The sequence below is a fragment of the Natator depressus genome, chromosome 22 (assembly GCF_965152275.1).
Source record: "Natator depressus isolate rNatDep1 chromosome 22, rNatDep2.hap1, whole genome shotgun sequence".
NCBI classification, from domain to species: domain Eukaryota; kingdom Metazoa; phylum Chordata; order Testudines; family Cheloniidae; genus Natator; species Natator depressus.
In genome coordinates this window covers 12,053,575-12,080,240 of record NC_134255.1, presented here as the reverse complement: position 1 = coordinate 12,080,240, position 26,666 = coordinate 12,053,575, and the positions used below count along the sequence as shown (strand labels likewise).

The following is a 26,666-nucleotide window of genomic DNA, read 5'->3' as shown; positions in this document are numbered from 1 at the left end:
TGGGGTTCCTTTCTTGCTGATGATCTCTTTTTGTTTCTGCCCAAGAGGAGAACTGCTTGGAAAGACTAAATGAAATGTTTCATGGGGATGTATTGGTTTCAGCAGAGAGGGATCGATTGACTCACTCACTCTCTATTGCCTGATGGTTAGCTCACTGACTTGGGATAGGGGAGCGTGAGGTTCAAATCCCTGCTCTGTTTGATTCAGAGAGATCTGTGATGAAAAACCCTGCTCTGATTCAGGCAGAGCTGGGTCTCAAAGCTGTCTCCCCCACATCACCGGCCAGCACCCTAACCACTAGACCATAGTCTCACACCTTTGCAAATTAAAAAGCTCAGGTTTTGCTCTGTAAATGGACATTTAGTCCCAATTCTGTTTTTTGTGAAAATGTTCAGAAGTTTTCGGCTTTGTTCCACTGCGGAAACCTCAAAAATTGCTGCTGGATGGAAAGGGTCAGCTGGAGCCAAGAATATAAAAAGGATTTACTAGAGCTGTTTTGTGACTTCTATCCAAACTGCCATCTGTCTCTCAGATGTTCACAATCCACATCAGTGTCATTGTCATCAAGTCCTTCATCTCAGTGTCATTTTCCTCCTTCACATGATCTGTCATCCTGCTCCTCGTCCCAATGCAAAGCTTGCATTCAAATACCTCTTCTGATCGTTGGGAGAGTTCTGAGATGGTGCCAAACTCTTGCGATTTTATCGGGAGTCTTAGGAGTTTGTTTAAAAAGCTCCATCTTGTGGAGTCAAATGATTACACGAGAAACTCAGCTTTTATTTGTTTTAAAAAGTATGTTTCTAGCCCGCAGGGTTGCGGTGGACAAACGCTTGAAAAATGTGACTTGAGCCACCACCTAAAAGTTCAAAAACCTAGAAGGTCAATGCAAAGAGACTATTATTTTTAATCTCATGATTTTTAAGCCAATCTCTTGTTTTGTTTTGTTTTGTTTTTCGTGCCTGACTCGTGATTTTTGAACTCTTGGGGTTGGCAACGCTGCAGACTTTGTGGCTTGGGAAGCATCTCTAATGATCTTGTTTAAACTGTGAGCTCCCTCCTGTGGCACTCTGTAAGTAACAAGAATCCTGTTTGGAGAGGGAAGGACATGCCTTGTAGGGTGAGGCTTGTATCCTCTTCAAACCATTACAACACTCAGTGCTTCTACGGCTGTTTTCATCCAAGGATCCCAAAGTGGCCTGGGTATGTAGTTGGAATGATGGACAACAGACCAGCTTAGTGTCTCATGGAAGGACATCCTTATGGTGTCTGACCTCATGGTTGACCATGGAGAAGATGGAGTGATAACACTGTGCAAGACCTCAGAGCTCTGAATGTGAATGACCATCAAAGAGGAAAATATGCCCACAGGCAACAGGGGGGAATTGTGAGACCAGCCAAGGACCTCCATGGTCTGTAGAGCCAGGGAGGAGAGTAGTATTTTGCAGATGGATAAATTGAGGCTGAGGTAAGAGAGTCTCGGAACTCCCCGGGTCCCCACTTACTATGGTCAGGAAGAGGGAGAAAGCCTGGGAGGTGAGTGTCTTAGAGCTCCGATCTTTGAAAAGGGACAACTGGTCTTTGTTCTGAGCTTGGCCTAAGGCTTGGTGAGGCTGGGAGAGCACTGACTGTTCCTGGACAACAACAACACTCTGCAGTGACGTGGGGTGAAATTTACCCCTTGCAGATTCCCTGCACAAGGCCTAGGCTCTGCCTGAGTGGGGCCTAGGCCTTACCCAAAGTCCTCTGCTCAAGGTGAAGTTACACTCAGGAGGGAAATGGCAGAACTCTCATTGACTTCAACAGGACCAGGATTTCCCCCATAGTGAATAGGTTGGTGTCCTTGGTTACGGGTTTTGTGGGAACGAGTCCTTCGGAGCTGGGGATCCTTCTGCCAGGGGTGTGGTTTCTCTGCCCCCTTGGGTCCAGCCTTTGGGGCAGGCTGTTGATCTTCTCTGCATTCCTTCCTCTTTAGAAAGCCGATTTGGCAGTGGCTGGCCTGACAATCACGGCTGAACGGGAGAAGGTGATTGATTTCTCTAAACCTTTCATGACCTTGGGAATTAGCATTCTCTACCGAGTTCATATGGTAAGAGACCTATTTTATAACCGTGTATGTCATAGTTATTTGCATGCAAACGCACGTAGTTATAGGGGAATAATGAATGACTCAGACAAATATTTTGGTTTCTTATTTAAACGCAAATGTGCTGGACCCCCAACCCCACCCTCCTCCCCTGTCTCGTCTCCCCCCCACACCCTGTTTCAGCTGCATGGGTTCAGTGTAGAGACACTGCCATTCAGACTCCCAGTGCCAAATCCCACTGGTTCCAGGGGGAGCTCAGCGCACAGAGGACTGCATGATCTGCCCCCACCTGACTCAAAGGGTATGTCTACACTGCAGTAACCCACTCCCCCTCCAGCACCGAGTCTTGGCACCTGGGTCGGCAGACTCAGGCTCAAGGGGCTCGGGCTGCGGGGCTAAAAATAGCAGAGTAGAGGTTTGGAGACCAGGCTCTAAGACCCATCCCCCTTGTGGGGTTTTGGAGCCTGGGTTCCAATCTGAGCTTGAATGTCTACCTGCAATTTTTAGCCCCACGAGCCTGAGTCAGCTGCCCCAGCCCAGCTGCAGCCATACTGCGGCTCTTTTATTGCAATGTGGGTGTACCCTACAAGGCTGATCCAAAGCCCATGAAGTCAGTGGAAAGGCTCCCATTTGGTTCTGCAGGCTCTGGAGCAGGTTTTGAATGCAGCAGGTGCACTACCATTACAAACACTGCAGCTTATTGCTATCCAGCTATGCTATTTTCTGGCATCCTTTCATGGTGTTTCTGAAGACAAGCAGGATTGAACCTGTTTAGTATTTGGATGGGAGACCTGTAGAGTTGGCTTATCTAAAGTATAAAGTGGTGCTATAAACCAGGGGCTTGATCCTGTCACCCTTACTCACTTGTGGAGTAAAATTGTATTTTACTTCTCAAGTAGTCCCATTGATTTCAGTGAAACACTACTCATAGCATAAGGTTCAGCTCAATATGAGTCTGTGTGACCGAATCTGGCCCTCAGTAGAGGAATACCTAGGATGTCAGAGGAGGCATTAGTAATTCAGATAGCTCTATGTCTGATCCAATGCCCCAAGGAATAGTGCTGCCGGGTAGGGCTGTGTTTTGGACAAGATGCAAAATAATATTACTTTGTATCATGCTTTTTCATCCTTAGATCTCAAAGCCCTTTATAAATGTGGGCAGATATTATTGCCATGTGATAGCCGGGAAACTAAGGCACAGCCAAGTTAAGTGACTTGTAGGACAGGCAGCAAGTCAGCAGCGGAACTAGGAACAGAACCCCATGGAACAGAGCTCCAACTTTTGCCAGTTATCGCCTATGTGAGCCACCTGAAGTCAGTAGAGCTTCCCAGGGGTAACCAAGGACAGACTGTGGCACTGAGGTTATTTATAACGAGATGCTGTAATATACCCAGTTGGTGTTTTGATATGTGCTTTGTATGGCTCCGTAGGCGATAAGAAAACGGTCTTGATTACCCATCAGCTGAACAACAACAACAAGATAAAACAATTAAAGCCTCTTCTATCCTCCCCCCACCCTGTCTCAATACACAAGGCTGTTAAAGATGCAGCATCTGACACCAACGTAAACAAACTTGCACATACATATCTGTGTGCCGGGTTATCTCCTGCCAAGAACAAACAAGTAATTAAAATCTAGTTAAAATTCCATTTCCTCTGGTACGTGCAGAATGAAGGATCAATGAGTTAACTGATCAAACAGGATCAGACCCTTTCATGCTTTCCAAGATCAAATGTGTGTAAATATTCCTGCCTTGCAATGCATGCTTTCTGCAACTCCCACCCCCCTTGGCCCCAGCTTCTTCTATGTCCCAGATGTGTTTCTGAGAATTTCAACCTGTTTGGGTTCTGGTGGGTTTTTTTTTTTCTTTTCTCTTTCTCTTTCTCACAGACGTTTAAAGGGAGGGGAATTGAGTGATGAGCATGCTCTGCTTCTGACTTACTCTGTGACCTTGGGCAACTTCCCTCACCCCAAACACAAGTCTTACTTACCTGTCATACAGGGAAGTGGTGAGGATAGTAGTACAGGGCTTTGGAGAGTTAACACACCCTCTAAGGGTGTGGCATTAACTGTTGCTGCCCCTGGATCTAGACAAACATTTGAAACAGCTGCAGGTCTAAAAAGTGTTTTGCAAATATTGTTATGCCATGGGTCTGTTACTCAGGGCTAAATCCTCAGCTACCTCATCAAGCATCAGTGCATAGGAATTGCCATGCTGAATCAGACCAGTTGTCTGTCTCCAACAGCAAGGTGCAAGGCACCCTGTACAAACGCCACTCAGTGGATCCTGAACCACTGAGGCTGCAGTAATTCCTGTGCCCCAGCTGCCTGGGGGCAGTGGTGAGCAATCACTGGTGGATCTGTTTAGCAGCAGATCCCATCCGCATAACTCTTCCCGTACTCGCGATCCTCCCAAACCCTGCTGTGCAGGGAGCACCCCCAATCCCTGAGGTGGATTCCGTAGCTGCAGACGCCACAAACCATCTCCACTGCAGCACCACCGCTCAAGCAGCAGCAGAATCACCCCAGGTGCCCTGCATTAGGTCCCTCCCCCGCCCCCTTGGAGTGGGTTGGGTTTCCCACTGTGCAGGAAGGTAGTGCATAGGAGCAGTGTGGCAATTAACGAATTAAACCAGTAAATATTTATTTAGCAGGGGAAAGCATGATAGCTTATCCTTGAGGTTTTCCTTCAAGGATTCAGTTTGCAGAGCAGACGAAGGCAACTCCAGATCCCCATCTGCTCTTCTCCTTTCCCATTCCCCGCACATGGAGAACTGCAGCTGACGTATGTTAATCCATGGCTCCGATCAGACGTTTCCTAACAAATAACTACAAATAAATTTCCTGCCGAGGAGTCGTTGCCACGTCTCAGTTTCCCCCGCCCACAGCTTAATGACATTGTATTTTATTTTCTGTTTAACTTCAGTTCCAAATCCTTTCTCCCCCGCCCCCATCCAGCCACCGTGCTGTGTGTCTTTCCTATTACACATAACCAAATATGGCAGCTTTAAATGGGGCTGTCATTTTTCTCAGTTTCACTTGTTGTGATATAATCGAGTGTGGATTTCTGACATGGGGACTCTAATGGACTTTCTGACCCACGGGCTGCTGAGAGAGTTTCTCCCCCACCCCCCGATCTTTGTCCAGCCAAGGGGATACTGTGGAGAGAAGCAGAGAATGAACATGAGCTCTAGACAAGTATGTTTGGATGAGGAAGGGGGCTGTTTTCTGTAGGCATCTGGGGGCAGTAGAGCAGGATAGTATTATTTGTCTTACAATAACACGTGCTGAGATCACGGTCCCATTGTGCTGAGTGCTGCACAGACACATGGTGAGTCCTTGCCTCCAAAGACTTACAATCTAAACAGACGGGACAGACAAAGGGTGGGAAGGGAAATGATGTGCCCAAGGTCACACAGCAGGTCAACGGAAGATGTTAGCCATGGTACTTAATGCCCTACTGGAAGGTGCTCAGATACCATGGCAATGAAAGTGGTAGAAGAACTTCTTTAGAAGAGTGGAGGCAGGATTAGAACCCGAATCTTCTGATTTTCAGTCCGCTGTTCTACCCATTGGGCCACTCTGCCTCTTCAGGTCAATTTCTTTACTTTTCCACCAGTGGCGGATTTAGAATTAGTGGGGCCCTGTACACATCTTCATTTTTGGGGGCCCCCCTGGGAACCCAGCCAAGAAAAAGAACATTCTCTCTTATCCTCCCCCTCCCCCGTTTTTCATTCTTTTTTTCATCATCCTCCTCCATTCGCCTCTTCACCCTCCTCCTTGCGGGGAAGGGGGCAGCGGGTCTCCGTGCACTGCCGAGGGCAGGGGCAGCGTGCAGAGCCACCTCCCCCCACCAGGGGTGCACAAAGATGTGCCAGCAGCCGGCCGCTTCCAGGAGCGGCGTGGGGCCACTGGCCACGGCATGCAGGCAGCCTGCCTGAGCCCTGCTGCGCCGCCGGCTGGGACTCAGGGGCAGGTTGTCAAATATTTGTCCTGCATTTTGGGGGGCCCCCCCGTCATTGGGGGCCCCGTGCCACCGCACAGTTTGTTTCATGGTAAATCTGCTCCTCTTTCCCACTGCAGGGACAAATGCAGTGACGATGGTGCAGGGAGGTATTCACTGCACTCCTTGGCCCCGGGGGGGGGATCATTCCAAGGGATGGTACTACCACTGCTTTCCTTGGTGTGCTGTGCCAGTGGGAGCTTTAGTTTATAGTCAGGACTATATGAGAACTGCACCAGCAGCAGCTGGTGAAAGGGTGCAGTCAGCTGTAGCTGTCCTGGCTGCATCCACTACCCTTGTGGTCTGTGCCCCTCCTGCATTCTCGGTGCAGTGGAAGTTGTGACCATTTCAGTGCAACCTCACGGCCCTCATGCACTGAATTTGGCGCCAGCTTTGGACGTGGCCTGTACGTACAGGCTTTCTGCTGATTCGCGGTGTCACTCCAGTGCTGTTCTTTGCTCCAGGTCCCACAGACCAACTGGTGGGGAAATGAAGCATGAATACGCAGCGTGGCTCGGGCCAGCGCAATGTGCAGTGTTATAGACTCTGCTCACCTAGTAACGAGTATAGCTGTGCAAAACACAGCAGGCTGGGCTCCAAGGGCGCATGTGTAACCCACTGGAGAGTGTGTTACAGGTCCCCTCTTGATGCCTGATCCACAGACTAGGTCAGTCAGCTACAGCCCCAGCTGGGGAGCACTGACTCCCACAACAGCTCATGCTTTTAGCTCTACAGCTCCCCGGTGTGACAACTGTCCCAAGTGCAAACATTTTGGCTTTCACCTGGCATAGATACCAAGCGGCTGGGCTGGCTTATAAAGCAACAAGGGTACAAGAAATAGAATTTATGATTCCTCACTACGTTGGTGAAAGAAAGCACCAAAAAATATCCCAAAGAAAAACGCACAGCAAAGGTGTCATTATAAATAGCTATAAACATCATCAAGCATGTGACCCACAATAACTTAATAGCCAGCTCTGAACCAGAGTTTCCTTATAGCTAAGCTTCCCTTTTCCAGAGGTGTTGGCTGCTTATTTCAGTCCAGGGTTTTGTGCCTCGGGCTAACTTTTGAGTCCCATTTACAGGAACTTGCTGCACCTGTGCTTCCTGCAGGGTTTGCCCAAGCTGGCTCTTCCAATGAGCAATAGCAGCATCCAGCAGCCATCAGTAGCTTTTGCACAGGAGTATATGTGTAAGCCACTGGTCAGCATGTTAGACATCTCCCCGCTTTTCCTGTTTCAGAGATGTGAATCTGTTACATCCCTGAGTGCCTGGTTCTCGAGTCAGTCTCTAACAGCTTGAGCTAATATATTCAGTTCTAGAGGTCCCCAGTTCATTTCCAAGTGTCGGCTGTCACACATTCATCTCCCTCCTTGTTTTCTAGAAAAGATATAAAGACAGACAGAATATTACAATGGGTAATGAAAGGAAGAGAGAGGAACAAAAGATGAATGTAGTCTGTTTCACGGTTCATTCCTCTCCCCATTCACTTGTACATTTGAATCTGGGGTTTTTGATTTGGTCCATCTTGACTTCAGTTTGGGCCTTGGTTTGTTTTATAAGGCTCTTGAGACATTATGATAGACCTTGTTGGAAATGGGGTTTTTGAACACCACCCAAAACTAGGGCAAATTAAGCAAAGGGGGCTTTTTCGCTGAAAAATTGGTGTTATTTTTTAGCAAAATCCTAATTGGTTTTGAATTCCCAAAGTTCAAAAATCTATGAAAATCCATTTTTGCTTCAAATTAGGCATAGTTCATTGTGAAACTGGCCTCTGCAGGACAATTTCCCTTAACAGTCACTGACATTTCTCGGCCTGGAAAAAATATATTGTGGCTATATTTCTAGGGGAATTTTTTTGGGAAAAATTAATTGCTTTGGGTTTAAAGACAGCTAAAAAATAGTAGTGGTTAGGTGTTGTTTATTGTTGTTATTACTTTATGTAGTGCCACACCTGGGCATAGTAAGCCAGTGGACTAAGGGGAAAATGAAGTGGCTGTCTGTTGAAGATGACTCCCGTGTAAAGCAAACAATCCTGCAATTCAACAGCTGCCTCACTGGAAGTTCTTTTTCTCTGGGACACACTGGGAGATGACTGCTCAAGTGAGCTGGATTGAGCAAATGCCAGTATATGCTTGTGAGAGGCATCAGAGTGAGATACCAATAAGGAAGGTACAGAGAACTCAGCTGAGATGTAATAGAAGGATCCATATACCAAGTCTCAATGTCCATCTCTCAGAGTCTGGAAACGATGCAGAGAGGGTGGAGAAAAGGCCATTTCTAGTCTGACTTTAATATAAGAAGATCTAAGTCTCAGCTGGCTTCAAGATTACAAGTGCTTTAGGAAATCATACACTAGGATGTTTGGTGATCATGTGGGTGACTTAGCCATCTATGCAGAAGTTGTAGATTCCATGAGCGACAGGGTCAAATCCTAACTGAGTCAACTCAGCCCTTCATCCCTCCATAGTGGATCACTGAGTTGCATGCTTTTTGCTGTGTGGGTCTTTCTGCTGAGACCTTAAAATCAAGTAGCTTGATTTGCACAAATGCTGAGCACCCACAATGCCCACGCAGGTGTCAGGGGCCCTAAATCTCTGAATAACACGTCACAAGATGCTTTCTTCTTTGCATGGGTATTAAGGAACCTATGGAGCTTATTCTGAAAGAGCAAGTCTTTACGCCAGTGTCTTTTGCCTCATTTTTTACTCCTCCCCATGGGTAAGCAGCGTGCAGTGGTGCTGATGGTTTGTAGCCCTCTCCATTTCAGAGGTGCTGTATCTGTGTAGTTTGGAGAGGAGTGAGAGAAATTCTCAGCAAAACGGGACATGCTCAACATTTGAGATTCACCCCAATTAGAAAACTTCACAAAATTTCACCATCTTTTCTGCTCAAAAATTAAGAAATTATTAATTATTTAAATTAAGAAAGTATTTTGAGAGAAAAAAGGCCTGTTTTTTCCAGCAGAGGAGTGTCTGTTTTCAAACAAAGGCGGCTTTGCAGAGAAAACACATGAAATTCAGACACGTTTCCTGAGATAAAGTAACCATTTTACTGAACTTTGCAGAAAAGGAACATTTCAACGGCTGCAGAAACAACATTGCAAATAATTCTTTTTCATGTGAAACTTTATGCAAACATTTTCTCCACTTCTCACTCTAATGGGATCTGATGCTCTTTTACTCACCTACAAATGCTCCCATTTACCACTACCTGGCTGCTAGGTAAAGATTATTTGCATAAGTAATGATTGCAGAATCAGGGAATCGCACTTTTGAGATCCTTCAGGTTCACTATAGAAATGTAAGATAAAGATATTGGGTCAACTACCTCACTGGTGTATCTCCAGTGAGGTCAATGGAGTTATGCCAGCAGTGATTTTGGCCCATAGGGATATAAATCTTCATGCTTCAAGGTGTATGCCAACCTCTAACAAATGAGGGTCAGGAAGGAACTGTCTCTAAGGGTAGGTTATACCATTACTGCAGGGTTTATTTCACCTTCCTCTGAAGCAGCAGGTTCTGGCCACTGTCTGAGACAGGATGCTGGCCAAAGTGGAGCCCTGGTCTGATCTGGTCTGATGATTTCCATGTGCCTATATTCCTATTATATATCAAAGTGAAGGGGTAAAGAAGAGGGCCATACTGGGAAATGTATGTTGGCTGGTGAGCTGCTGCAGAGCTTAATGCCTTGTTCCTTTTGCCCTCTGTTCCACCTGCATCTCCTCCAGATCATTTGTTGATCCCTTCTCTTGTTTGCCTGCATTAATCCTGCGTTGCTCCTGTGATTTCACTGCCACGTCTATGTATTTCATTGTGTTATGTTGCAGAATGGACTTTTTGATTTAAAAAACAAAAACCTACTGGACTCTTTTTGTCTCCATCTTAGGGGCGCAAACCCGGCTACTTCTCTTTCCTGGACCCCTTTTCTCCTGGTGTCTGGCTCTTCATGTTACTTGCCTACCTGGCTGTCAGCTGTGTCCTCTTCCTGGTTGCTCGGTACTGTTACTTTTATTGCAGTTCCTTTCCCATCCTCATGGTGCCACCTAGTGTCAGAATTTGAGAACTCCATGGGGGGATGTGGTGCGGGGAGGGGTTAGGTTGTGCCGGGGGATCCCTGCTTTGGGCAAAAGTTTGGGAGCAACAGTAATGGGGATTGGGTGTCATATCATCCACCACCACCATCTGTCTGTCTTTGCTGTTCAGACACATGCCCAAACACATGCCACTGATGCAAATGGCAGCCCTGTGACTCCCACTGAGAAGTACTGGCATCGTCGCAGTAAGACTGGGGCAGTAGCAGATCAGTCAGATTCGCATGTGTTTGGCTGCACTGGCATCAGCCAATGCCAGAGGCAGCCTTAAAGCCTGGAAGGGGGAGGTCTGAGATTAGGTCTCATGCAGCTCAAACAGGCAGAGCCTTGCTCTGTTTGCATGCTAAATTCAGCACAGAGAAGCCCAGCTGAGCGCTTTCAATGGGACCCGTGAAGGCCAGCAGATCCGGACAGATGGCAGGATGTAGAGATTGTCCTCAGAAAACAAATTCACAAGTGTTCCCAGGATCTATGCTGGTTTCTCCTACCTTGTCAAGGCCCTGACTAGACAGAGATTGGAAACAGCATTAGCATCTTTCTGGAGACTCACAGTTTAAGCACTGGTCTTGCTGGACAGGTGTCAACTCAGGTTACCTGTGGCCAGGGGTAATCATATTACTGAAGGCTCCTCTGCAGTACTTCTCCAGTTGTGGAGGCGGGGACCGTGCTACAATGCTGTTTTCCCCTGACCTAGTAATAACATGGTTCTTTTGGGAGCCTAGATGGGCTCCTCAAATGTTCTCTATGTCCTGGCAGTGTGCTAAAGACATGCCCAAGGGCACTGTTTGAGGGCATGGCCAATACCCAACCCTCATTACAAAATGGAACTGTGTAGTCACTGCGTCCCCTGGCCTGGCTGGAGTTGTAAGATTGACAGGGCTTTAATGGTTTTCAAAATCATGTTACAGCTTCAATAACACAGCTCTGTAAACCACTTAACAATGCAGTCAGGCACTATGTGCACTGACATTTGGAGCCAAGGTAGCCTTCTGTACATGTTTTAAACATGATTCTTTAGAATGGTGCTTACATGATTTCTGATCTTAGTGGAGGCAGGTTCTTAGAAAATACTCTCCCAAAGTGCTCAGGAGTTTGTAGCTCCCTGCAGGGCCTTTTGGCCCTTGTGATTGGCAGAAAAGCTTCTCTCGGGACAGCATTTCGCTGTCAAACATTCAAAGAGAGGAAACGCCACCTCTCTGGAGTCACAACAAGGCACAGTGAGATACAGAAGCAATAATACGTACCGTAGTTTGGCTAATGTCAGTGTGAGCCAGTGGAGTCCCCACCCAGTTCCCAACACAAGCTGCAATCATAGCATCAAAAAATCAACCGTCTGGGGTCTGGTTTTATTAATAACAACACCACATGCACCCCAACTCCAGCCTTCTGCCCCGGTTTGGCTGCTCCTATGGTTCCTCCCCATCTGCCTCAGCTCCTAGATCCCTCTCCCAGAGGGCTGCTCCCAATTCCGGGTGGAGTGTAGGGAAGCACACCACCCCTAACAATCATTAATCTGCAGATCCGTCTAGAGTCCCAAATCCCTGCTTACCGGCTGAGTCAGCCAGAGAATCCAGCCACCTTATTACACTGACAAAGTTTGCACCAGTTCCCTCTTGCAGCAAACCTGTCTGTCCATTGCTTGGGCCACTGTGCATGCCTCAGTTAGGAGGAGGAGGAATGCTCACTCAGAAAAGAGTTTTACTGCAGGAACAAGACACCCTCCAGCCTGACAACTCATGTGTGCCCGGGCCCCATTTCTAAGGATGCTGGCTGTGGGAGCAAGCCAACCACAAGAGGATTTCTCCTCCTATCGGGGAAAAAGGGGATGAAAAAGAGACGTGGGCCTGGGGGGTGAAAAGGAGAAGGAAAGAGATGTAGAAGTTGAGGATGGGGAATGAGAGCCACTTTGCTGATTCACAGGCAAGGTGCTCAGATAACTCCTCACCTGTGATGCCAGTGAGTTCTGTCCCTCCCTAGCACCAATTCCACATGGGAAGCAAAGTAAGTGCTACTCTGGAGATATGAGCTACAGTCATTTCAATGACACTCCGCAACCAGGTTGATCTAGTAATCGCTATCCTTTCTACAGGGTGTTCCTTGTGGATTTCAGCTCCACCCCTGTGAGCTAATCAGAGCACATGGCACTTTCTAAACACCAGGCTCCAACTTTGTGTTTGAACTCTGCAATGATCCCCTTGATGCCTGTTGCCAGCAAAGAGTTTCCTACTTAGAAATTCTGCCTCCTGTTCAGGGGACGAGTTAGAGCCTCGTCACTTTTCTTTCCCCCCTTCTGTGTATGGTATTTCCTGTAACATGAACATATTTGGCCCGGTTGTTTCTTGTCACTGTAGACTGACACCGTACGAGTGGTACAGCCCCCACCCCTGCTCGCAAGGGAGGTGCAATCTCCTAGTGAACCAGTACTCTCTCGGCAACAGCCTGTGGTTTCCAGTCGGGGGTTTCATGCAGCAAGGATCTACTATTGCCCCTCGAGCTCTGTCCACACGGTGCGTCAGTGGAGTCTGGTAAGGAAACATGCCCATCAGAACTGTAAACAGCCTACAGTCATGGTTCCCGGTGCTGAAATGCTGCTGCTGTAAGCTGGTTTGGAGCTTTAGGGTAAAACACCGTGGTATCGTTTTTACAGGGGTTTTCACATGTTGGCCAACAGCCGATGAGGCTCGGATAGTAGGTTATTACTCCACACTCCTCTCAAAGGAGCTCCGGATTGGGACAATCCTGCAGTTAACAGGAATTCTGTTAAGAAGATTGAGATCAGATTGAATCCCAGAGGGAATCTCAGTTCACCTTTTCTTCATCCTCCCTTCCCCAGGTGGGCATTCACCTTGATCATCATCTCCTCCTACACAGCCAACTTGGCAGCCTTTCTGACTGTGCAGCGGATGGATGTTCCCATAGAATCAGTGGATGACCTGGCTGACCAGACAGCTATTGAGTACGGCACCATTCATGGAGGCTCCAGCATGACCTTTTTCCAGGTGAATCCCATTCTCTTGCTATCAGGGAGTGGAGTATCCCTCTGTTAGAATCAGATGTTTCCCAGGTAACACACCTTGTCCTGTCTTCGTGTGTCCCATTTTAGTCTCCGGTTTGGGGGGGAAATTTTAGGAGAGCCCAGACCAAATGGCATTCATAGCAGTTTGAGCCCATTTCATAGTCACTGATACCATAATGAGATTATTTATATGGTCCCATTTGTGTGCACGGTGTCTTAGACGTGTACGAAATCAAGGTTCCTTGCCCATTATACTGATAACATAGCAAGAAATATGAGTAGACTGAGATTAGGATGGGAAGAGGGGAATCTGAGCTTGTGAGGGTTATTTACAAAGAAATTTCTGTTTTTTCGTGGTTGTATTTTCAGTGGGCCAAATTCTCAACTCCTTAATTCAGATTGTATCCTCAGCCTAACCTCCCGCTGAGTGACAGACTAAATCTAAGGGGAGTTGTCCTCAGGGTTGGGCACAAAGGCCCAGATCCTATTTTTGAGGAGCTGGGCCAAGTTGCTCAGAGACAAGAGGTGGGACCAGATTGTGCCAGAGCTGAGATAAGTGAGGGAAGGCTAAGAGGTGGAATTTGAAGGAGGCATTTCCTAGCACAGCAATGGAAACATGCCTTGGAAGCTAGATGGCTGGATTCATGGGATCTCTTTTCAGGACAGCCAGGCAAATGCCTTGCTTCTCGTACTCAGAAGATCAGTTTGTGCACAGAACACCAGAGAGTGGGTAGTAAAGTTGTTCGTAGCCATATGCTGTACCCACTTGATACTACCATCCCTGACAGCTAAGTATTCTGAGCCAATTTTTCATAAGTGTCTATGCATTGTTAGGTGGCCCTAACTTCTGCACGTACAAGACTCAGTTTGTATAAGCACATAGGTGTTGGCCAACCCTGATTTGCTCAAGCAGACCTGTGTGTGCTGGTGCAAATCAGGGTTGGTGCCTGTGTTAGAGTTTGCTCACATGCAAGTCAGGCACATGCAAAGGTTTTCACACCATTTAGCCCATCATAGACTTCCATATATCTCTGCATTTCCCTGTTCTGTCCAGAGTGGGAATGAATGAGTTAATCTTTTGCACAGTGCTTTGAACACACAAAAAGATATACGAGGATTATTTATTTATTAAATGCTGAATTACCAAGGGGCGAGCGCTTTTCTCGCTTTATTTTCTGTTTGAATTGAAGCAGGAAGCCCTGAAAATCTCATGAGTGAGTCTGATCTTTCCAGCTCAATTTTGCAGACCCAAGAGGTTTGACAAAGGGACGCTTAAGCAGAATGCTGTGTCTAACACTAATTGAACAGAGCATGAGTGAATATGCATTTACTTAGTCCTGCTCTCTTCAGGGACACTGCAAGTTATAAATCGTGGGCTTGGGTCTCCATTGCACCTTGCATAGTCATTTACACTGTGTAAACTGAGTAAAAAGTAAATCAGAATGTGGCATTTTTACCCCCATTTTGCAAACACTTTGCACTGGCGTAAGCGATTGCACAAGATGCAGGGCAACAGAACCCCCCTTATATTAAATAATAATAATTAAACATAAAAACTTAGAAATACTAAATCTGAGTACATTTTAACTGTAATTTAATTTCATTATCTATGCTGCTGGTCTAATGTTTGCCCTTCACTCAGCTCGGGAAGTAGAGATTAGCTTAGTCAGTTTCCCTTTTGTTTCAAACACAAAACCCTAGATTCCAACAGCCGTAAACTTTGAGGGAAATTCAGATTGGATGTTAATACTGGTCCCAATATGGGGCCTGATCCAAAGCCCATTGAAGTCAATGGGCTGCACCAAAACCCCAGATCCAAACATCTTCAGAATCCAAGAAAGTTTGGGTCCCAACTTTATGGCCTAGAGTTTTTGGGCCTTTACGCTTTTTCATGCTCATGCACTAACTCAGTGCTGCAACATTTGGGTTGCAATTGCTGCATGGGAATGTTGGTTGATTTAAAAGCAAACCAGCCAAACAAAAATATTTCCCACTGGACTGTTTTTCAAATGTCATTGTGAAAACATATTTTTCATGTTTTAGAATTTTTAAAAATGTTTTTAAGCTGAAAGCCTAAGGGAATTGGGCATCTGGCCCCCTTAAGCTCCTTGAAAAAAATCTCAGCTTTCTATTTCAATATGCTTTTTAATTTGGGACCTAACCTATCAGATGGGGTCCCCTGCAACAGCTCTTCTTTCTTCCTCTTTCTTGCAGAATTCCCGTTACCAGACGTACCAGCGGATGTGGAATTACATGTACTCCAAGCAGCCAAGTGTGTTTGTGAAGAGCACGGAGGAAGGGATCGCGAGGGTGCTGAATTCCAACTACGCTTTCCTGCTGGAGTCCACCATGAACGAGTATTACCGTCAGCGCAATTGCAACCTCACGCAGGTCGGGGGCCTTCTGGACACCAAGGGCTACGGGATTGGCATGCCAGTCGGTAGGCAGTGAAGAAAAATTATAGCTATTCTCAGCTCTCTGCAGAGGATCGGAGCATTTGAAAGGCTGAAACGGCTCTAGGAGCAATGTCACTTTTGACAGATGTGCCATGTGTCACGTTTATTTCAAAGAGACACCATCCAGAGGAAAAATCAAATGTATTTTAATTGTTCATCTGCATCCCTTTAGATTATATAAAATGAAAGATTTTTAAAATATGCCATTATTTTTGCCGCATTTGTGCTCGTTGTTTGCTGTTTTGCCCTTCACTCAGCACAAAAAGTGAGACTAGATGTGTTAGTTTCACTTCCTGCTTCTAGCTCCAGTGCACAGGTGTAAAATAACAGTGCTGAGAACTCCAGGGATTTTATCACAAGTCTGGTGTTTTCCTTGGAGCCTCAGCTTCTGGATTCAGGTTATTAGCAGACAATCTCAGCTTTCATGTTTTGGAAAATGAAAATGTTGTTAGCCCTCGTGGTTAAAGAGAAAAGCCTGAAATGTGAAGCTTAAAGGTTCCAACTCCAGCTGACAAATAAAAAAGACCCCAAATTTGTTATCTGTAAATATCTCTTGATTCTTAGGCCAGCCTCATAATTTGGGGGGAGGAGATGCCTGCTTCGTGACTTTTGAATACTTGGGGTTAGCAACATTGAAATAATATCATTAATAGCTTCCTTTCTGGTTCTCATACACATTGCTATTGTCTTTGGATTGGTGCTATTGTAGAGGAAGGTTTAAATCCTAGAATAACTGTGTATTTTAACATTTCTATTAGGTTTTGTTAAAGAAAAAAAACCCTTTCATTTACTAAATCTAAATTACAGGCTTAAACTAGCTGGCTGCGTCCTGTGAAGCAGTAGAATTGCAGTGGATAAAGCACATGCTGCTACTTTTGACACTGGTGGAATTTCACTGAGTTACTCTGAATTTACCCTGTTGTACAGCGTAATCTGTCTGAGGGTCTGTCTTCTAGATCTCTGATAGTGAAGAGTACAGAGAGAGCTTGTGGCTGGGGGCTTGAACCTGGCTTCCAGTGAGCGTTTGGGTTTGCCTGGTGGTGAGATTAATTGCTGCTATAGACAGAGAGCGGTTTCTATTCTTGTCCTCCACTCCGTATGAGATTGATGACCAGAACAGAGCTACAGTTACAGGCACAATGAAAGGGAATTGAACTGGATGATTCAGGGGAATGGGAATGAGATGTGCAGTTGCTCATTTGAATCCTGCCCCGCATGGCAGCAACCAAAAGTTTTTCCCTTATGCTGGCTGTGTGGCGGCCTGTGGGAGACACCTTTGAGCCCCACGTGGTCCACAGGGAACAAATCATCGCCCACAGCTGGCACTGATTTGTTGGCGGTTTCAACGGTGAGGACTGAATGGGCCATCAGGACTGAACTCCCCTCTATCTGCTTGGAAGGGGGGTTCTCTCCAGTTCAGGCACATTGACAGGGCAGCATGTGTGGTGTGGTGTGGGGAGGGGAGCTGCCTGAACTATATCTTAACTCCCCTCCCCATGGGTGTTGCAGGCTCCATATTCCGAGATGAATTCGACCTGGCCATTCTCCAGCTGCAAGAGAACAACCGCCTGGAAATCTTGAAGCGAAAGTGGTGGGAAGGGGGCAAGTGCCCCAAAGAGGAAGACCACAGAGCCAAAGGTAAACCCTGATTCTCAGAGACGCAGGTGCCTCCTGCATGGTACAGAGTCTATTAAGAAGGATGTACAGCAGTCACGTTATCATAGATGCTAGCAGAATGAGCTCACGCACCATCCATGAACGATACCAGCCGGAGGTTTGGTTTGGTTTTGCAATTATTCTGACCTGAGATTTCTTCCTTAACAATGCAAGGAGAAAACCAAACAGCTCTGCTGAGCCTCATGCTGTGTGTTTTTGCCTGGGGCAAAGATAGTAGCAACAACCAAATGACAAATCTTGGAGGCATATGGAGGGTAAATTAGCTTCTAATGAATGTTCTCAGCATTACATGGGGAAATAGATGGCTGAAAGGATTGTATCCAAATCATGGACTACTTTAAAAGAAAATGGAATATCATCACAGAACCTTGGGTTAATGGGTTAATCTAAAGCTCCTTTAGGACAGGAAAAGGGGAATGGGGACTTTATTAATAAGGCTTTAAAACGGAAGAGCAAGTCCTTCTGGGTAAAGCGACGTAAATTGCCATAAAAGCCATGGCCTTAGGCTGATGTCCCAGCGTTAGGAACAGTTGCCAATTTAAAGCAATCGCTACATTTTTGGCAGTTGCTCTAATTTAAGCAAGCAAATTTATTTTTTTCGGCGAGGCTAAAAGGTTCCCTGGCTGAGAGAACAGCCTTTTGACCCTTACAAGCCCGGAGACGAAGAGCCAAGCAAGCTTCTGATTGCCATTTCGTTTTCATGGCACATCTGATGTGAGGGGGTTTTTCCAGTTTATAAGCCAGACTGTATGGACGACACATGGGCTTTCTCCGGCATGGAAACTTCCTCTGTATGCTGCTTTGCTATCAGGAAACACTGCTGAGTACTTCAGATCACAGGGAAGAATGCTGGTTGCTGGGAGTTACAGATGTGATCTGAGCCCCAACATCTGGAATTAGATTCCAAATTCCTTGGGTCTGGGTTTTTAGGTCAGCCCCTTATCTTTCCCAGGGGAAGGATGATCCAGTGAGCACTAACCTGGGACATGGGAGACATGGGTTCAAGTCCCTGTTCCACTACAGATTTCCTCTGTGATCTTGGACAAGTCACTTTGTCTGTCTCTCAGTTCCCCTTCTCTGCAACAAGGATAACAGCACTTCCTACCTCACAGCGGATTATGGGGTTCAATACATTAAAGAGTATGAGATGCTCTCATCCTACAGTAATGGGCATCAGAGAAATGCTACAGATAGAGTCTCTTGAAGCCATTTGGAAAATGTGCGCCCTGCCTTGGATTCCACGCCCACCCAAAGCATAGGGATATTTGGCGGTAGGGTTTCCATTCACACCTGTTAAACCCCCAAAGTTTTAGGGGAAGGAAGCGTGGGGAGCAGAGGGGATGTCTAGAGACACTGCTCCTGGTTTGGTCTGTTCTGTTTTATTGCAAGTGGCCTTCAATTGTGAGCAAAACAGACCTCAGCACAAGTAGCTCAAATTCTCTATAGGTCTCTCTTAAAATCACACAATAATCCCTATTTCTAGCCATTCGGCACCAGTTCCAGGCCCCTTTCACTGGGAGTATTGGATTACAGGAGAGTCTCTGAGTGGCTTGTTGGACAGAAACACCCAGTGACTTGCGAGAGCGTTAATTGCTTTATCTTGACATCCCAAATGCATAACCGAGCTTCAAAGGGATGAAAATCAACTGATAAATTATTAAAGGCATTACCTTCCAGGGAGGGGAGGGGCACTCAGCAAGCTCTAGAGAGAGCAAACTCCAGACAGACCCTGAAGGGCAAAATCAGAAAAAGGGGCCAGTTCTGATGTAGGCTGAGCAGGGGGACTGGGAGCCAGGACTCCTGGGTTCTGTTCCTGGCTTTGCCACTGACTCACTGCATGGCTTCAGGCAAGTCACTTCCCTGTTCTGTGCCTCAGTTTCCCCATTTGTGGAACTGGGATGGTAATAATCAGCTCGTAAGAGTTGCATGTAGGTAATGAAAAGTGCTTGGGAGGATTATTGCTTTAAATGAAAACCCAGTTATATTCTAACCCTTCTTTGGAGGAAGGCTGAGCCAGGCCTGTGGGTGAGGGTGGGGAGGAAGCCTCTGAGCCGAGCATGGGGATGAGGGGGAGAGGGGAGTCTGAGCTGATGTTGGGCAGTGTTTATGGGAGGCCGAGGCAGGGTCTGGGTTGTGAGTTTGGGGGGATGGGAGGTGGGGTTTGAGCTGGGCCTGGGCTGTGACTATGGGATTTTATGCCCTGTAATTGCTGTCTTAGCAGAAGCATATCTCCCTGCAAAGGTCTGATTTACTGGGTGATGAGAGCCCCAGAGGGTTGCCAAAAGAATGATGGAGAACGGGGGAGAAATGTCACCCTGTGAGTTTTAAAACAAAGCAGGTCAGCAATTTACAAGGATTAGGGGGAGGTTTTATCTCGAAAAGCCACGCAGAGATTAGGTCAGTAAATCACTGATTCTCTCGCTTTGATTTAATGTTACAGAGGGGGAGGAAGATTTTACAGGTGTCCTGGTTGACTAATAGCCACATACAGTCCCCTCAGTGCAAGGTGCCGCATGCTTCATTGTCATCAATTCAATCAACAGTCCAGTCCACCCGCGACCCTAGAACAACAAGTAGTGCTGAAAGAAGTCATTTCTGGGACTCTGCATGCTGAGCTAAGGGCCCAGCTCCCTGAAATTTATCTGGGGCATAGTCTTAGTGACTAGGCCACTGGAGAGGGACTGAGGGGTTCCGGTTCCACCAGTGACCTAATGTGTGACCTTGACTAAGTCACTTCTCCTTGTGCTTCTGTTTCTCCTTTTGCCTGTCTTGTCTATTTAGATTCTCAGCTGTTTGGGGCAGGGACTGCCTCTTACTGTCACCTAACACACTGCGGCCCTGATCTCAGTTGCGTCCTCCAGATGTAAATAGTAATCATTTTCTATCAGCATTATTGCATGTGAATGAAGGAATTGCTCTTGGTCCTGCCCTCTCCTAATGTTCTGATTTCCATCTCTTCCTTCTCTTTGCTTTGTCAATGATGCTTTCTCATGTCCATTTACTGACTTCATAGCGACAACCGCTGAGTAAATAATTTGTAGGACATAATTTATCTGATTGATCTTTCTTCCTTTTCCTGCTTTGTTTATCTGCAAACCGCTTTACACTTCTCTCAGAGGTATTTGTTGTTTGAAATTATTTGCTAAATCATACTTCCTAGGAAGAGTTCTTCGATCGCAAGCAGATCATTGCAAGTAATTTGGTATTTACAATTCAAGCTGTGCTAGTCAATTTTGATTGGACAGCAAAGGGCCCATTGTACTGTTTTTGTTCCCTGGGTGAATGAGCTTAAAGATAATTAGAAGAGTCAAGATTTCTATGTGGTTCCGAACACAACATTTGTTGTCTCTTCCTCTCCAGTTTATTTTTTTCCTTTGCTTTATTTCAGGTCTGGGAATGGAGAATATTGGTGGAATCTTTGTGGTTCTCATATGTGGCTTAATTGTAGCCATTTTTCTGGCAATGCTGGAATTTTTGTGGAGCCTACGACACTCTGAACAGACAGAGGTAGGCTCAGGACTGTCACTGATGTTGCAGGAAGTATGCACATTAATGTTTGTGAGGTCCTCAAGTACTGCAGTGAGGAGCACCATAGAGAAGCCGATAAAAAGGTGGGATGGGTCTGGAATAGATGAGGGTCGTGGGTCTAGGTATGAATGTTGCAGGCAGTGAGACCTAAAACACAAGAGAATTCCAGGTACAGAGCATGTAAAATTTCCAGTGCACTCAGCCAGGTCTAGAACTTACAAACATCTTATGTGTAGTTAGTAAGATGTAGATTATCTGCAAATTCTATTTGCAGTTGTTGGGGGTCTGGAACATATGGAAATTCCATGTGCAGTTGGTGGGGTTTAGAACACATGAATTTCTGTCTAGAACGGATAAGGATCCCTGACATGAACTTCAGGCTCTAGAAGGCCTCTGATGTCGATATTGGGGTCCAGAATCAGTGGGAATTCCAGTTAGCGGAATCTAGAACAGGTGACAGTGCTAAATGCCGATTATGAGAACAGGTGAAGATCCCAAGCACTAGTTTTGGCATCCAGAACAGTTGAGCATCAGGATTCAGAATTGGTACAGATGTTGAGATCTGAGCAGTATCTTGGAAATTGACCTCTTGCTTGTGTGTGCCTTCCAGGTGTCTGTCTGCCAGGAGATGGTGACAGAGCTGCGCAGTATCATCCTCTGCAAAGACAGTTTGCACCCTCGGCGAAGGCGAGGGGGAATGATACGGACTCGACCCATTATTGCCGAGGAACGCCGACCCTGCAGTACAACCACTCTCAGCAACGGGAAGCTATGCGGCGGTGGTGAGCCAGACCCACTGGCGCAAAGACTTGCACAAGAAGCCGCTCTGGTGGCCCGAGGCTGCACGCACATTCGGGTGTGCCCAGAGTGTCGGAGGTTCCAGGGCCTCCGGGCGCGGCCAGCTCCAGGTTCGCTTGCACAAAGCGAAGAGAGCTTGGAATGGGAGAAAGCCACCAACAGCAGCGAACCCGAGTAGAGTGGGGCAGGGGTGGGCAAAGAAACTCATGTTCCATTTTACAGAACATGGACTTGTACAATGTTAGACTTGTTTTTAAATTAAAAGCAGTTATCCAGCTCCTCAAGAACAAGACAAACCTTCAGGCTGAGAACCAGAACCAGCCAGAGATTTTTGATACCTCTCCTATCTAAGAGGACATTCATCCCACTTGGATTCTGAACCACTAGGTGGAAGATTCTCTGGTTGGCCTGTCTCCAGCAGCTTTCCCCCACCTCAAAAATCTGGTTTTGGGGTGGGTACGACACACACAGAGGGCAATTCATATACCAGAAATGCCCCAACTAGGGGGGGAAGAGTCATTGTCAGAACTACCCCATCCTAAGATAGGAGAAAAGGACACTAGTGTCATCTGTCTTGATAACACAGACTCAGTAGGGATGTTCTCTGGGAGGTATTGTTATTTGATGGGGAGGGGGGAGGGGAAGAGAGGAGTAATCTATTTTATTTTATTTTTGGTAAATCAGGGCCTGGAGTCTCCAGCACACCGGATTTCAGGTGCTGAACTCTCCTTCCTTTGCAGCGATGTGGCATGTGGGGAGTGGAAGGGAGGGACAGGAGATGATTCCCAAACAGAAGCAGCGGATGAAATGAAAGTCCATTCAAGGAGTTATTAAAAATAAAAATGCCAAAAAACAGCCAACACACACAGTGAATTCAGAGAGGCCTTGAAACACCTGGAATTTCAGGGGTTCTGTGTCTTTTTTTTTTGTTTGTTTTTTCTGTCAGGGAGGGTGAGTGTGTATGGTGAGTATGAAGCATCGAGGAAGGTGTAACTGGCAGGTGTTATTGGATCCCATATGCTCTCTTAGGAATGCTGCCTTTTCCCCCCAGCAGAGGGCAGTTGCATTTACTAGCCATTGTCACGGGCTTCTGAAAGTACAGTTGTAGGCATCATGATAGAAACTGGTGCTCACAGGTACAACACATTCCCATCCTATGAACTCTAACCACTGTCCCAAGGCTCAGTAGCTGGGCCTGCGTGTGACCCAGGTGCCATCTGGGATCTGTGGATTTCCTTGCTACCAAATGTCCTTGAATGAAGGTCATGGGGCAGGGAGGTCTGCTTCAATAGGAGGATCACTCCGGGTCTTCAGTGAGAAAATCCTTCCTTCCATAGCAGCAGCAGCTTGCCCTCTGCTTGGTACAAATGTGGGGTTTACATTGAAGAGTTTAATTTTCTGATTGAAAAACAAAATTCTATGCAATTTCTGATTGTAAAATAAAAAGGGGGGAAGTTATAGGAGGGTGGCGATAAACACAAACCTTGAGCAAAGGTATATCCTGTTGTTGAATTTTTTTATTTCTTTCTTTTTATTTTCAATGTACTGAAATAAAAGATGTCCTTGTACAATTATGATTCCCCCTCCCCGCCCTCCACACTTTTAAAGATTTGAGGCAGTTTGAGTCCCATCACTCATGGTGCAGCCCAACAGCGCCCCCAGAGGATCGGAGAGGTCACTTGGTCTTCACTGCAGCAGGTTGCTGCTTTGGCCTCTGCAAATTTCTAGCTACTTGCATAATACCTAACACCTCTGTTGCCGTCATTATCTGTAATCCTTCCCAAAGAAAACAAAGGAAAAAAGCTGGGCACAACACATGATCACTTTAGAAAAAACAACACAATCCCCTTGGCCCTATGCTGCAGTGAGATCAGAACAACGCAAGCCACAGCTCTTTTAAACCAGATTGCTGGAAACGGGGGTCTAGCATGGTTTCCCTGCACACAGGATTCCCTGTAGCAGATCAGACCAATGGTCCACCTAGTGCAATAACCTGTAGCCAGATACTTTACAGGTGGGTATAAAGAACCCCAGAGAATGCAGATACCAGCAATGGGCACTGGAGATTATTACATAGTAGCTCTTTTTGGCAGCATCCAAAAAAAAAAAGATAAAAAGAAGGGAACAGTCCCTGCTCTCAGTGAGGGTCTCTGGCCTGGGTTATGCAGGAGGTCAGACCAGATGATCATAATGGTCCCTTCTGACCTCTGAATCTGTGCAGATCCCACATTCTAAACAAACAGAGCTGGGAGGGTAGAGACAAATTGAAATGTACCCATAGAGTGAGCATGTGAGAATTGGCCACTTTCTGATCATAAAATGTTCCAGTAACAGGGCCAGCTCCTTAGGTGCTGTAAATCAGAATAATTCCCTTAACTTCACTAGAGCTACACACATTTACACTGAGGATCTGGCCCATAATGCTTTTGGGGTTCTTGGCTGGAAGCAGGAGGGGTGAGTCAATTCAAGACTACCCCCAAATACACCAAAATCTTGCCACGGTCAGTTGGGGCTAGTTACTTGTTGACATCGTAGAAGCGCGTCTTTGGGAGAAGAGAGCGGTGGCTTTGCCAAGCGGCTCAGGCAGGGTGTCCCATGCCTGGGGGCAGTGTGGGAGAGGCAGACAAAAAGGACCTGGGTTGGCAAGCATCACTAGCAGAATAGCAGGGATGGGGATTGGAAAAGAGACCAGACAGTTATGGAGTAAACTGCCCTTAGGAGATGATTTGTCCTAGACCCATCAGATATTGTTGCCTTCTGCCCTGAGAGGGGAAGGTTGAGTTGATAGCTGCTTAAAATCTCTCTGGAACCATTTAGCTCGCAGGTGGGGAGGAGGGGAAAATATAATCCCTTTCCTTCTTGGTCAGGGAAGCCATGCTAGCAGTGTGTGCTTTAACATGGTCACAGCCAGCATTCTTTTGATGCAAATGTGGACAGGGCCTAAGTCAGAGTTCTGCTCAGTGCGTGCAGAGTGAACCAGCCCCTCAAGTGATGTACATTAATGTAGCTATATTTTGTCAGTGGAGTTGGGGGCAGCCTACACCAGCTGAGGGGTTGGAGCAAAGTCTGAGTGTAACCCGCATCTGCTCAATGTGGCACTCTGTCCACTCTCTAGTGGTGGCTAGGCCAACGAGAGATTGAAAAGCCTACAACAGAATTAGCTGAGAGAAATGTGGCTGGCTGCTCATGCAGTAGCAGCACATGCATTTTGCTCAAGAGGTCCCAGGTTTGATCCCCGCTGATGACATCCAAAATGGTTGGTATTACAAGTAATAGCTCATATGGGGAACTCAACTCAGGGAAATCTCTGAAGTTCTCTGAAGAACCTACCTCGGGGGAGCATGTAACTCCTGCTTACTTGGTGTGGCACTCTGTCCCCTCATAGCAGTGGCTAGGCTAGGTAGCTATTGAGGAGCCTGCTATAGTCTTAGCTAAAAACACACATCATTTGGCTCAAGAGGTCTCAGGTTTGATCCCCACCTCTGACATCCAAAGTTGGCATTATATTAGCATTATATATTAGCAGCTAGCTAGATTCCTGGGGTCAAATCTTCCACAGGTGTAAATCAATACAGCTAAACTGATGTTAATTGGGCCAGCTCAATTTACACAAAGTGAAGAACAGAGCAGGCCCAGATCCTCAAAGGTATGTAGGCACCTAACATCCACTGACTTCAACAGAAGCTTGGAGCCTAAATACTGTCGGGGATCTGAGTCTTAGCATCTAGCTAGACTCCTTGTACCAGCTCCTCCACTGGTGAAAGTCAGTGCCACTGCATTAAAGCCAATTGTGCTGGGTGGATTTCTACCACCTGGGGAGGTGGGCTGTTGATTTTAAAGGCAAACAGTGGTAACTCATAGCACGCATTCTACGATTTGCCAGCCTAAACAAACACTTAAAAAAAAACAACCAACACATCAGAGACATCTGCAGACCTCTTATGTTTGTTTAAAGGCCAATATGTTCGTATGTGCGCCAGGCACTATTCATCAAAAGAAACTCACTGTTGAAAATTTATTTACAGATTAGCAAAAGAAAAGATTCCTGTCCATCATTTATCATATCTGATTTCCCTCCCAGCCCCCCGGTTGCCACAGTGAATAAAGAGGGAACTTGACAGTGCCAGACATTTTTCCTTTTGCTATGCCGAGGGAATCTCCCAGTCATCACTCAGACTGAGGACATCAGGAAAAATAAACCAGCCCAGTTCGCTCTTGATTTGTCTTTACTTTTATCTATTTTTTGTCAGCTTTCCTTTCCCAGGCTGTATTTTCTATCAGAGTCTGTATATTGAGGGGTTGTGGGTTTTTTTGTTTGATCAGATTGTTTACAATAAAAATATAAATAAACCTTGAACTAGTAGTGGATGGATAAAAGCTGGTTTGGTTTGAAAGCTTTGGCTGGTGTCTTTCAGAACACACACAGAGGAGGGGCTTACATGGTGCACTCACACTCAAAAGCAAGACGGGACCCTTGTGCTCATCTAGTCTGACCTGTCGAACACAGGGCATTGCGCTGCCCCAAAGTAATTCTGAGACCATATTTTATAGAAAACCTTCCCACCTTGAATTAAAAATGGGGATTCCGCCACAAACCTTGGTAAATTGTTCCAATGGTCCAATTAAAAATTAAAACCACACCATTAAAAATGTACACCTTATTTCCACTCTGAATTTATCTAGCTTCAACTTCCAGCAGCGGTTGCACCACTGCCAAATTAAAGAGGTAAAATAACCTCTCTCTGCCTCCTTGCTATTCCCGTTTATGCAGCCCTACATTACACATGCACACTTTTGGCCACAGTATCACACTGGGAACTCATGTTCAGCTGATTATCTACCATGACCCCCAAATCTTTTTCATAGTCACTGCTTTCTGGGATAGAGGTCCCCATCCTATAAGTATGGCCTATGTATAAGTACACAAACAGAGCAGGAACACACGCTCCCTCCCCCCGCTCTTTGTTCTCACCCTGGAAACCATTTTGACGGCCTCTTTCATTTGGCCAA

At 46.3% G+C, this 26,666-nt stretch overlaps 1 protein-coding gene and 1 long non-coding RNA gene across 3 annotated transcripts in view; one reads left to right on the top strand and one right to left on the bottom strand.

Annotated features, from left to right (window-relative positions):
- Positions 1-21,966, top strand: part of GRIK4 (glutamate ionotropic receptor kainate type subunit 4) — a 297,360-nt gene extending 275,394 nt beyond the window's left edge. Inside the window, exons 13-20 of the mRNA XM_074936850.1 lie at positions 1,973-2,086; positions 9,977-10,086; positions 12,533-12,706; positions 13,015-13,180; positions 15,412-15,637; positions 17,163-17,291; positions 20,719-20,837; positions 21,469-21,966. Of these exons, the coding sequence (XP_074792951.1) occupies positions 1,973-2,086; positions 9,977-10,086; positions 12,533-12,706; positions 13,015-13,180; positions 15,412-15,637; positions 17,163-17,291; positions 20,719-20,837; positions 21,469-21,834 (1,404 nt within the window). The 3' untranslated portion in view covers positions 21,835-21,966. The remainder of the gene's footprint in view (positions 1-1,972; positions 2,087-9,976; positions 10,087-12,532; positions 12,707-13,014; positions 13,181-15,411; positions 15,638-17,162; positions 17,292-20,718; positions 20,838-21,468) is intronic.
- Positions 3,697-26,666, bottom strand: part of LOC141976065 (uncharacterized) — a 35,214-nt gene continuing 12,244 nt past the window's right edge. For both annotated transcript variants that reach the window (XR_012636059.1, XR_012636060.1), the window contains exon 3: positions 3,697-7,468. This is a non-coding gene — a long non-coding RNA (uncharacterized LOC141976065). The remainder of the gene's footprint in view (positions 7,469-26,666) is intronic.